Source organism: Rhinoderma darwinii, chromosome 2, assembly GCF_050947455.1.
Source record: "Rhinoderma darwinii isolate aRhiDar2 chromosome 2, aRhiDar2.hap1, whole genome shotgun sequence".
NCBI classification, from domain to species: domain Eukaryota; kingdom Metazoa; phylum Chordata; class Amphibia; order Anura; family Rhinodermatidae; genus Rhinoderma; species Rhinoderma darwinii.
The window spans coordinates 245088216-245101299 of NC_134688.1; the positions used below are offsets into that span (position 1 = coordinate 245088216).

The following is a 13084-nucleotide window of genomic DNA, read 5'->3' on the forward strand; positions in this document are numbered from 1 at the left end:
GTGTTTGTGTATATGTGTGTATATGGGTGTGTGTTTGTGTGTATATATGGGTGTGTTTGTGTATATGTGTTTGTGTATATGTGTGTTTGGGTATGTGTGCTTTTGTTTGTATATGTGTTTGTGTATATTTGTTCGTGTATGTGTGTGTGCGTGTTTGGATATGTGTGTTTTTGTTTGTATATGTGTGAGTTCGTGTATATGTGTGTGTGTTTGTCTGTTTATGTGTGTGTGTGTGTGTGTGTGTGTGTGTATATCTTGTTGTGTTTGTGTATATATGTGTGTGTCTGTGTATGGTTGTTTGTTTGTGTGTGCGTGTATATATGTGTATAGGTGAGTAGAAGTCTATTACCCCTGATCCCTGAGGCAAGATTGATCCTTGAAAGGGAGGAATGAGAGCCACACACAAATAAAAAATACAAACCCCTTACTGAATGACAGCTTTATTTTTATAGGGGTATGCTTCTTTCATATATGGGAAGGCCTTCCTCATAAATCTACTACACGCTCTTTTGACAAGAATTGCTGTCATTTTTTGGAGGAAATACACATAAGTATGTGCAAGGGGAAAAAAACGCAGGTGTGAATTCAACCTAGCGATTTTTTCTTGGATCTATTTTCTTGCCATTTACCCCGATTTGTGGGGAAAACAAGGTGTACATCTATGCTTCCTACTTATCAGTATATTTTGTATCTGTATGTAACCTTTTCCTGGCCAGGAGACAAAATGTTTTAAATTGTGTGAATACATTTATATTTTCTAAATAATTGGAGTTTTAATAATAAAATAAATTTTCATAATTTTTCAATGACCCAAGAGTGCCTGGTTATATTTCTGATATAGTTTTTCTTTTTTGTTTTACATATATATCTTTCAGAATTGGCACCGTGTGATATTGATATCGCATTTATTGTTGGGTTTTCTATTGGGTATGGTTTTCTAAACCTAATCTTGTTTTATATGAGTAGAAGTATTGGTATTGTTCACATTGATAACTGTTTTTTTATGTTGTTGCAGATTTTGATGTACCGATTGGACTACATCTTCGATTCGTTGGACTACTGCGTAGATCTACGTTTTTTCAAATTTTAATAAAATGGTTAACGAGGGTTTTGTTGGGGATTTCTTATTTCAATAAAAAAGAATTGTCTTTGTGGTTTTTTTTAAACTTTATTAGTGCCTAGATAATGGCAGTTGGCTGATTGACAGCGTCCATTATTAAGGCGGTACTTAGTGTTAGCCGGTACAGAGGCTAGCACTAACCACCCATTATTACCCCGGTACCCACCACCACCAGGGGTGCCGGGAAGAGCTTGGTACGATCCAGTACCCGACCATCTGTTGTGATGGTCGGGTACTGGGGCGGCCGTAGGCTGGTATTATGAGGCTGGGAAGGGCCAAAATCAGTGGACCTTCCCACCCTTGTAATGCTAGGCTGCTGCTGCTGTGTTGTATCGGGCTGGTTATAAAAATGGGGGGGACCCCCACGTCGTTTTTTTTTTAAAATTTAACAAATTTAGCAATAGACGGGTCCCCCACATTTTTAATAACCAGCCATATACAAGGCCGCAGCAGTCTGGCATTACATGGGTGGGAAGGGCCACTGGTTTTGTCCATTCCCAGGCTAATAACACTGTGTTGTATGTGGCTGGTTATGATAAATTGGGTGGAACCCCATGTCTTTTTAAAAAAAAAAAATATATAAATAAATAATTTAAAAAAATGACGTGGGGTCCCCCCCCACTTTTATAACCAGCCAGATACAACACAGCAGCAGCAGCCTAGCATTACAAGGGTGGGAAGGTCCACTGTTTTTGGCCCTTCCCAGCCTCATAATACCAGCCTACGGCCGCCCCAGAGCCCGACCATCACAACAGATGGTCGGGTACTGGATCGTACCTGGCTCTTCCCGGCACCCCTGGTGGTGGTGGGTACCGGGGTAATAATGGTGGTTAGTGTTAGCCTCTGCACCGGCTAACACTAAGCCTAGCCTTAGTAATGGATGTTGTCACTCAGACAGCGGCCATTACTAAAGTGGTAGTAATAAAATTTGAAAAGACAAAGATATAGATAAAATATTTTATTGAAATAAAGCACCCCCAACACAACCCTCATTAACCATTTTATTGTAGAAAAAAAAACTTCATCTAATTAGTCCTCGAAACCGACGTAGTCCAAACACCAAACCTGTAAAAAAAAAAAAATGAAATAAAACATGTCGTAGGCTTAGATTCAGTTTAATGTGTGATACTGACTGTTATACCATGTATAGAAGCCTGCCGTGAAGTTGACTTAGATACAGGGCGCCAGCAGACAGTATCATACATGGCCATACATACATATATACAAACATACATACAAGCATGCACATATATACATGCAAATATACACACATATATACATGCAAACTATCATACATACATACATACATACACACACACATGAAAACATACATACATACAAACAAACATGCAAAGATACATACATATATACAAGCATGCACAAATATACATGCAAACATAAATACATGCAAACATAATTACATACATGCACATATATATATAAACATACATGCAAACATACATGCAAAAATAAAAACATGCAAACATACATACATGCACATATATACATACATACATACATGACAACATACATACAAACATACATGACAACATACATACATGCAAACATACATACATACATGCAAACATACATACACACATGCAAACATATATACATGCAAATATACATACAAACATGCACATGTATACATACATGCCAACATACATGCAAACACACATGCACATATATACATACATACATACATACATGACAACATACATACATGCAAATATATACATGCAAATATACATACATACACATATATACATACATGCCAACATACATGCACATATATACATACATACATACATACATACATACATACATGACAACATACATACATACATATACATATACACATGAAAATATACATACAAACATGCATACATACATGCAAACATACATTCATGCAAACACACATACATGCAAACATACATACATACATTCATGCAAACATACATACATACATACAAATATACATACACACATGCACATATATACATACATACATGACAACATACATACATGACAACATACATGCAAAAATACATACATGCAAACATACACACATGCAAACATACATACATACATGCAAATATATACATGCAAATATACATACAAACATGCACATATATACATACATGCCAACATACATGCACAGATATACATACATACATACATACATACATGACAACATACATACATGCCAACATACATACATACATACATACATACATACATACATACATACATGCCAACATACATACATGCCCAAAAAAAAATAATAATACGTTCATACTTACTTTCCTCCTGTCCGGCCTCCAGCGATGACGTTTCATCCATGTCGCCGCTGCAGCCTGTGATTGGCTGCAGAGGCGGTCACGTGGGATGAAGCGTCATCCTGACGTGCGTGACCGCCACTACAGCCTGTGATTGGCTGCAGCGGCGAAAGGGATGAAACGTCATCGCTGGAGGCCGGACAGGAGGAAAGTAAGTACGAACGTATAATTTTTATTTTTTTATTACATTTAAATTGTATTTTCCGCGCGCCGAGCATGTACTGTCAAGGTTGCTGAAAGAGTTAGTGCAGCCCATTAACTCTATCAGCACCCCGGACAGTAGCATGCTCGGCGCACGGAAGTGACAGGTTCGGTCCGAACTAGTTCGGTCCGAACCAAACTTTTTTGTGAAATTCGGCGAACTAGCCGAACCGAACTTTTGATAAGTTCGCTCATCTCTAGACAGCACGTATCCAAGTGGTAACATGACAGCACGTATCCAAGTGGTAACATGACAGCACGTATCCAAGTAGTAACATGACAGCATGTATCCAAGTAGTAACATGACAGCATGTATCCAAGTAGTATCATGATAGCACGTATCCAAGTAGTAACATGACGGCATGTATCCAAGTAGTAACATGACAGACTGTATCCAAGTAGTAACACGACAGCATGTACCCAAGTAGTAACATGACAGCATGTATCCAAGTAGTAACATGACAGCATGTATCCAAGTATTAACATGACAGCATGTATCCAAGTAGTAACATGACAGCATGTATCCAAGTAGTAACGTGACAGCATGTATCCAAGTAGTAACGTGACAGCAAGTATCCGAGTAGTAACACGACAGCATGTACCCAAGTAGTAACATGACAGAATGTATTTGAGGGCACCCAGGCTTAATTTTAAATACGTTAAGCTAGGTGGATTTCGTTCCATAGGTTTTTATAATAAGGAGCCTATAGCAGTGGGGCACCCGCCCATAGGGGCGTTTTAGAACAGCTTACACACCCTCCCAGGCTAGGATTTATAAGGGCAGATAGGGAGGACATCTCCCTCTTTTGGCTGTTACCACTCAGGGATTTGTATTGCCAAAGAATCGTGTGTACACTTACCTGTTTGTGATGGACCGGCAGGAGCTAGAAGAGATTATCCGCACCAGGATGCAAGAAGAGGGGTCAGTGTGGCTGCAGTCTCTTATACAAGAGAATGTGGCTTTAGCGTCCTCTTTGCCCACCACACTCCCTGCGCGTCGCTCCTCCCGTAGCACCAGGCCGCCAGCTCGTCTCTCACCCTCCGGCGACAGTACAGTTCGCTCGCTGTCGGCTAGAGGGTCCGCGCATGCGCAGACCCCACTCTCGCCGCAAGTAGCGCGGGAAGTGCAGACAGAGCCCGACGAGGATATTATTCCTCCCTCACCGGGTCTGCAGTCTCCCACCGGCATGGGCCGCGTTAGGTCTCGCCCGGCGGCTGCACGGAGCATGCCCACCCACAACCCAGCAGCAGGAGCCGGCCGGCCTGTTAAAGGTGGGACACCTGGGGGGATAGCCACGCAGCACTCCCTCCCAGGTTCTGCAGCATGGGGGTGGCATGACACTTTCACACCCCCCACCCCCCGTTGGACGATGGGGACACTGGCTCAGTTGGGGACAGTGGAGAAGATTTTTTTCCCCTGCGAGCAGGAGCTACGCTGGGAGCAACAGCCTCATCCACCACCACTTACCCCCATACAGCCTGGGCAGGTCATACCCACGGGCTTAGGCCCAGCTTATGTCCCGGCAGGAAACACTGCAGGGCCTCTTCAGTTTACTCAAGGGGACGACTAGGACCCACCGTTCTCGTTCTCGCCGCTCGTCCAGACGCCGTTCATCTCGCAGATCGACCAGACGTCGTACACGGCATAGGTGATCTTCATCAAGGTCGTCTTCTGGTTCACAAACTGGGAGCTCACGCACTGGGTCGTCACACCACGGCAGTCCGCAGGGCAGCCATGACAGACTTAGCCATAGCAACCGCTTCTCTGCTCGCTGTCACTCAGCAAGGCCGATCATTACGGAGGAGCCAGTAGCACCCACTGCACCTGTACCTCCACCGGCGCCATCATCGTCATTGGTCCCGGTATCCGCTACAGGACACGGTGAGTATGACTGCTTTCGGGCTTGGGGTTCAGGGGGAAAATCTGATGCAGAAGTCTTACATGTGTTGCGATCCCTGTTGGTGGGGGCTCCGGCGGCTCCATCCGTTCCCACTTCGCAGGTGGAGGCAAAAAAACGCTAGTGGAAGCGTCCAAGTCCATGGTATCCCCGTCGCTGCCCGCCTTCAGGGATACTTATTTTTGTGGTATCCCCCCCTTGGGGGCGCATTTGTCGGATGACACCAGGGAAAAAATAGCAAGGAATGATTATATTGATATTTGGTCCCTGGTGTCTGTGGATTCGGCTACAATTGATAAGGAGCGTCGCTTTGAAAGGGGTGCCCCGTCCAAATCGCGGGTTGCAAGAACGTTTAATAACTGGTTGCAGGCTTTCGCGGTGCTGGGTTGCGTGTTTTCGCAGAAGCTCCCCGATAAGTCTTTTCAACTGTTCGTTTATTTGGATACTATTTTTAGCGCATATAAGTCGCATGGGGGCTCCGCTTGGTGGCGCTACGATGAGGAGTTCCGTAGACGTATGGCGCAAAAGCCAGAGGTACGTTGGGATACAAAAGCTACAGATGTTTGGTTGAGGCTCATGATGTCTCAGCGTCCCTTTCAACCAGCAGCCCCCTCCCCATCCGCGTTTGGCGGTTCCTCCGCCGGGGTCGGGGCTCAAAACAACAAGCTTACTGGGACTTGCTGGCTCTTCAATGAAGGGCAAAGCAAGTTCTATGGCTCCTGCAAATTTAAGCACGAGTGTTCAACTTGTGGGGGTTCCCATCCAGCAGTCCGTTGTAACCGGCGGACTGCCCAGGTCCCGCGTCCCAACAGTATGGGTAGGGTTGAGGGCCCCAATACGCGTCCTAGAGATGCTCCCCTGGTTAGACCGTTACCCCAAGATGGGGGAGGCCGCCCTAATTAGGACTGGTTTTTCGTTCGGGTTCTTTATCCCATTTATTTACAAATCTGCACCGAATTTTTCCAGTAATTTATGGTCCGCCAGAGAATTCCCGTCGGTTGTGAGGGTATGTTCACACGGCAGCGTCCGTAACGGCTGAAATTACGGGGCTGTTTTCAGGAGAAAACAGCACCGTAATTTCAGCCGTAATGGCATGTTGAGGCGCTTTTTGCTGCGTCCATTACGGATGTTAAATGGAGCTGTTTTTCCATGGAGTCCATGGAGAACGGCTCCATTTACGTCTGAAGAAGTGACAGGCACTTCTTTGACGCGGGCGTCTTTTTTACGCCCCGCCTTTTGACAACGGGGCGTAAAAAAAAAAGACCGTCTTCACAGCACATTGTAAGACCCATTCTAATGAATGGGCAGATGTTTGCCGACGCTATTGAGCCGCTATTTCGGACGTAATTCGGGGCAAAAACGCCCGAATTACATCCATACCCTTATAGACCAGGTGAACAAGGAGGTGGAGCTCGGCCGGATGGCCGGCCCTTTTTCTGAGTTACATTTCTCTAACTTCAGGGTATCCCCGTTAGCGGTGGTACCCACTAAAGAGCCGGGAAAATTTAGCTTGATCCACCACTTGTCCTACCCTAAAGGCGATTCGGTCAATGACGGCATAGATAAAGACCTGTCCGCGGTGTCGTATGTCTCGTTCGACAGGGCGGTGGAGTTAGTTTGTCAAGGGGGGCAGGGAGCCCTTATGGCCAAATCGGACATCGAATCGGCGTTTCGGCTATTACCCGTTCACCCGGATTGTTTTCACCTGCTTGGTTGTGAGTTAGCTGGACGGTTTTATTATGATATGTGCCTCCCTATGGGTTGTTCAATTTCATGTTTTTATTTTGACGTTTTTAGTTCCTTTTTGGAATGGGTTTTGAAGGACTTTTCAGGGTGTACATCGGCTACGCATTACTAGGACGATTTATTTTTCGTAGGCCCGGCTGCGTCGCCGCTGTGCCAATTATTGCCGGATTCCTTTCGCAGTTTGTCAGCCCGTTTCGGTGTCTCCCTTTCCGAAGAGAAAATTGAGGGCCCTACTACAGTGTTGTCCTTCCTTGGTATAAAAATTGTCTCTTCGGAGATGGTTTTCCGATTACCGGCTGACAAAGTCATCAAATTGCGCTTGCATTTGACAGCGGCCATTTCGGCTAAGAAATTACAGCTCCGGCAGGTTCAATCCTTGTTAAGTCTGTTAGTGTTCGCCAGTAGAGTCATGCCCATGAAACTTATTTTTTCGCGTCGCCTGTCATTATCTACGGCTGGCGTTCGGTTGCCCAGTCATTACGGATGGGGCGGGAAAAGCCGGTTTTGGGGCTATATTGGGCCCTTCCTGGTGTTCGGCCCCATGGCCTGAAGCATAGCGCCTTCCTGGCTGATGCAAGAATTTAACTTTGCTGGAGATGTTCCCTATCATAGTTGCAATAGAATTGTGGGGTGATAAGTTAGCTAATTCATCCATGGTGTTTTGGTCAGACAATGCAAGCGTGGTCCATGCGATGAATCATTTGACTTCCACTTCAATGCCGGTAGTGGTTCTGATTAGGCATTTGGTGCTTAGATGCTTGCAGCACAACATTCAGTTTAGGGCGCGACATATTCCAGATGTTCAAAATAATGTTGCTGACGCCCTTTCCCGTTTTAATTGGCAGGTTTTCTGTTCCCTCTGCCCATGGGCGGACTTGGAAGGGGCCAGCTGGCCGGATACGCTGTGGAGGATGCTGGATCTCAGCTGGTCCCCCTCGTAAGGTCATCCCTCGCTTCCTCTACCTGGGCTACATACGGTAAGGCGTGGAATGAGTGGTTGGATGTTGTTGGGGTCCGTCCCCTGGGTCCTGACGACGCTACCCTACCTGGTTATGTATTGGTGTACCTGTCTAGGTTATATGACCGTGGGGTCTCAGGGGCTGTAGCGCAGCGTAACCTTTAGGGTCTGGCATTTTTATTTCAATTGCGCGCATGGCCAGATTTAACCAAATCTTTCTTTAGGGCGGATTTACACGAACGTGTAATACGTCTGTGCAACCCGCGTGCTTTTCACGTGCATCGCACGGACCTATGCTAGTCTATGGGTCAGTGCAGACTACCAGTGATTTTTGCGCAGCGTGAATCTGCTGCGTAAAACTCACGACAGGTCCTCAATTTCAGCGTTTTTCGCCCATCACGCACTCTTTGAAGTCAATGGGTGCGTGAAAATCACGTATGCCACACGGAGGCACCTCCGTGGGAAGCACGTGATTCGCGCAACAGCAGTCAAACTATGAATGTAAACAGAAAAGCACCACGTGCTTTTCTGTTTACAAACATACAGAGTGTCATAATGATGGCGGCTGCGCGAAAAGCATGCAGCCGCGCACCATATGATCATGACACACGGAGCTGTCAAGTGCCTTTTGCGGGTGTAAAAAGCCGCGTTTTTTGTGCCTGCAAAACGCACACGCTCGTGTAAATCCGCCCGCAGGCTCTAAAGGGTTGGAAGAAGTCCGCGGTTAAAAGAGAAGCCCAATTCCCAATTCTCATAAAATTGTTACAGGCCCTTGAGCATGTTTGTTCTTCCCCTTTCGAAATATCTTTATTTTTTAAGCAGCCTTTGTGTTGGCCTTTTTTGGGGCTTTACGTATCTCGGAGTTGATAGCGGCTACCTGGCTACCCGGCCTGGCGGTTTGTTGGCTGACGATATTGCACTGTCCAATTCAGGGGTTCGTTTCCGTATTCGGAAGTCGAAGACAGACATTTTTGGCAAAGGGTGTTGGGTATCTTTGAGACCGGTTCCCGGTCCGGCCTGCCCTGTCTGGGCCGTCACACTTTATAGAAATGTTCGTGCGTCAGGTACGCAATTCTTGTCATATGCCAATGGTAAACCACTCACTAGGTTTCAATTCACGTCTATATTTCGTTCAGCGTTAACTCATGCTGGCTTTCCCCACATGGAGTTCGGAACACATTCGTTCCTCATTGGAGCCGCTACCACATCCAGTGGCTTGGGCCTATCTGATGAGGAGGTACGGCGCATTGGGCGGTGGCGCTCTGACTGTTTTGCCAGTTATTTCCGCCCAGATTTAATATTGCAATAGCTTCTTATTGTTTTCGTTCTAGGTTCACGCCACGTTATATGGATACTTGATCATTCTTCCGTTTTTTGGGCAGAACGAAGAGCGGCAATACGACCAGGAGGTCTCTCGCTGGGTCTGCTGGGAGCCGACGTTCATTGGAGGGGTTTGTGAGGCCTGAGGTGGCTGTACGTCTTGCCCGAGGTGGTGGCCATAAGCGGACGAGTCGGTCCTACGGTACTGGTTATCCATGTCGGGGGGAATGACCTATGTTCCGTTTGCTTGGGTGAGCTCATAGCACTGATCCAGTCCGACTTTGAGAGGTTTACTTTGTTTTTTAACGAATTGGTGCTGGTGTGGTCTGAGGTCATTCCCAGGGCGGTTTGGCAAGGGGCCCGTGATGAGGCGGCAATTAAAAGGCGCAGGAGGCTGCTTAAAACCAGGGTGTCCAGGTATGTCAGGGCTGGTGGAGGTGTGGTGATTAGACACCGGCAGTTGGAAGGTGACAATCGGTGTCTGCTGCTACAAGACGGGGTACACCTCACTGATATCGGGTTAGATATCTTTTTGTCCGTGCTCCAGAATGGTATGGAGGAGGCTCTGTTTCGGTTGACCTAGCGTGATAAAAGGGTAATATGCACACAGTCTTGAAGGCACTCAGGCTTATTGCCCGTTGTACCCAGGACTGGGTAGCAATAAAGGGGTTAATTTGGTTACGTTAAGCTAGGTGGGTTTCGTTCCATAGGTTGTTTATAATAAGGAGCCTATAGCAGTGGGGCACCCGCCCATGGGGGCGTTTTGGTGGGAGTTATAGAGCAGCTTACACACCCTCCAAGGTTAGGGTTTATAATGGCAGATAGGGAGGACAATCTTCCTCTTTTGGCTGTTACCACTCAGGGATTTGTATTGCCAAAGAATCGTGTGTACACTTACCTGTTTTTCCCACCCTCCCTCCCAATTTTTTTCTCTTATGAAAAAAAAAAAAAAAAAAAAAAAAAGAGAAATTATGTATATATTTATAAAAATAAAAGAAAATTAAAAAAAAAGGATGTTAAAAAAAAAAAGTGGAATAACACAATGGAAAATAACGGTTTAAAAAAAAAAAAAAAGGCTAAATGATTGATGAAACTAAGAAAGGAAACCGCATACAATTTGGCTTTTGTTATGTTTATTCATGACACTTCAATGTTGGAGTCCAATATGTTGTTTGATGGTCTTTTTTGGTTGTCATTGTTTTATTTTCTCAGAGTGTTTGTGGATTTTATGTCACAGCAGGCGCTATTTGTGGAAAAGTACGACCTACAGGCGGGCCTTAGGCGGGCTGGCATACGGGTTCATTAATAATGGTTTACAGCTATATATTTTGAAAATATTAAATTAAGAAATAAATAAAGGTGTGGCCGACCGTCCATGTCAACCCACGTTTAAAAGTTCAGTGGTAGTTTGTCTTGTTATTTATAGCAAAAGGTTTTAGTCTAACCTAGCGTGATAAAAGGGTAATATGCACACAGTCCCTAGTAGTAACATGACAGCATGTACCCAAGTAGTAACATGACAGCATGTACCCAAAGTAGTAACATGACAGCATGTATCCAAGTAGTAATACGACAGCATGTATCAAGGACAGAGATTTGTAACTTTGGCGCTGGCTCCTAGACCTGACTAAGATTGGTCCAGACATGGCAGAGGGTGGGGGGGGGGGGTAGTGCACATTTTAAAACCTCGGCCTTGAGTACCAAGTGTCCCTCCCACTGCATGTAAGGCCAAGAGACTGCTCTACAGGAGTGCGTAGTCATGGACTGCTCTACTGAGACTGATCCTTGCTGATAGAGACCGGCGCTGGGAGAGTAAATTACATTTGAGAGCTCTGTTGTTGGCCGATTACATGTCACTTCCTGGCAGTTTGTAGAGACGATGGTTCCAGGAGAAGGTTTTAGTTCTTTAATAGCTACCACAAACTGAAGCTTCGCTTCCCATTGGAGTGGTGTCTATTTTTGATGGAATATTGTTCAGAGATATAAAGTGTAGTATGATCCGTGTGAACTTTCCTCTCTGGCCATCATTCCAGGTAGTCCACTCATCAGAAGATTTTCGTTTGCTTGTCTTCCTTCAGCTCTAAGGCTCACAAACATCTGACTGTAATACTTTGGGTCAGTATTGAGACGCATCATCTTTGAGCTCATGTGAGCAATGATGGACAGACATTGGTACCAAAAGGTCTCCTTTCTGCCGTCTACCAGGAAGGGACCTAGTGGGTAGGAGATCTGGTGTCCCATATAGCAATATGACACATACAAGCATGTTAACAAGGTTGCCTTTAGTTCTTTCTCACTTCTTATCTGGGAAGAGATGACATCTCGGCAAAGCATGTACAGGAACACCACAGTGCCTGATGTTAAAAATCCTTGGCCCTGCCATCCTTGAAGGAGAAGTTGTCTGTCTATGCTTGTTATCCACTCTACTACATCTATTGGGGAAAGGTGGTACAGCTGGAAGCATCTCCGGCACAGAAAGTCTGCTAAACATTTTAGGATCTTCTTGGTGTATGTGTGTAGTATGATGCGCTGTGGAACATTAAATATTTGTTGCTCTTGAGTGGACACTTGATCTTTGAGGACTGGATATTCTGAGTCCATCTTGACGCTTGGTGGCTTAGTAGTTGTCAGAGTCTCCTTCAGATCAGCACTGATGACTGGAGTAATACTATACTTGCAACTGTTACTTGGTTCGTGGTGGTTTTTTCCTTTCTTTGTTTTCTGTGTGTCTTCATGGCGGCTCACTCTTACTTTGCTCTTTACATCGGGAACCAGCTTGCAGCAGCTGAAAGCTTTCCCCATGATTATTGAAGTCTAGATTCTGGATTCTATTTCTGTAGATGAAGTTACAACAGATGATTATTTCTTAGTTATGAAAAAACACATTGCAATATTTAACCAAATGTAGGAAAAAAAAATGTAACCTTTTATTAGAACACGTCTATGCCTATGGGCAGCTCAGCCTTAAAAGTTGTCTGCTCTCATGGGTCATGGGTATATGCAGTGTGCTGTGAATATGCACAGATGATGCCAAGATTCGTATTCCAGAGGAGAACAAGGCAAATCCCCAAATAAATTTTGTTATTATGGTCTATCCCTAGAAAGTCAAAAAAGACCTTTGGGGGACTTTTCTAATGTAACTGGGGCTGCAGATTTACAGGGTATATGAACCCTGTTATAGTGACTATTGTCCCTGTTAGGCTACGTTCACACAGGGCGGAGACACTGCATAAAGGTACACAGTGTATCCTCCCTGGTGGTTGCAGGGAATTTCGACTGAAAAAAAATCGCACCAAATTGTGGTTCATTTTTTTGTCCGGAATGTCGACTGTGGAAAACTGCTCGTAAAAAAACAACAACACATACTTACCCTCTGAAGTCTTGCAGACCAGCCTCCTAGGATGACGCTTAATCCCATGTGACCACTGCAGCTTGTGATTGGTTGCAGCGGCCACATGGATGGAAAGGTCATCCAAAGAGGCCAGGCTGGACGAAGAAACAC

At 45.2% G+C, this 13084-nt stretch overlaps 1 protein-coding gene across 1 annotated transcript; it reads right to left on the bottom strand.

Moving 5' to 3' along the window:
* Nucleotides 1-10698: 10698 nt before the first annotated feature.
* Nucleotides 10699-12412, bottom strand: LOC142741049 (cyclin-dependent kinase 5 activator 1-like). The gene has a single exon (XM_075850444.1). It carries the CDS (start codon nt 12382-12384, stop codon nt 11557-11559), a length of 828 nt encoding a protein of 275 aa, XP_075706559.1. The 5' UTR covers nt 12385-12412; the 3' UTR covers nt 10699-11556.
* Nucleotides 12413-13084: the final 672 nt, after the last annotated feature.

Coding starts and splice junctions, on each gene's coding strand:
- LOC142741049 (XM_075850444.1), bottom strand. CDS start 12,384: ATGGGGAAAGCTTTCAGCTGCTGCAAGCTGGTTCCCGATGTAAAGAGC.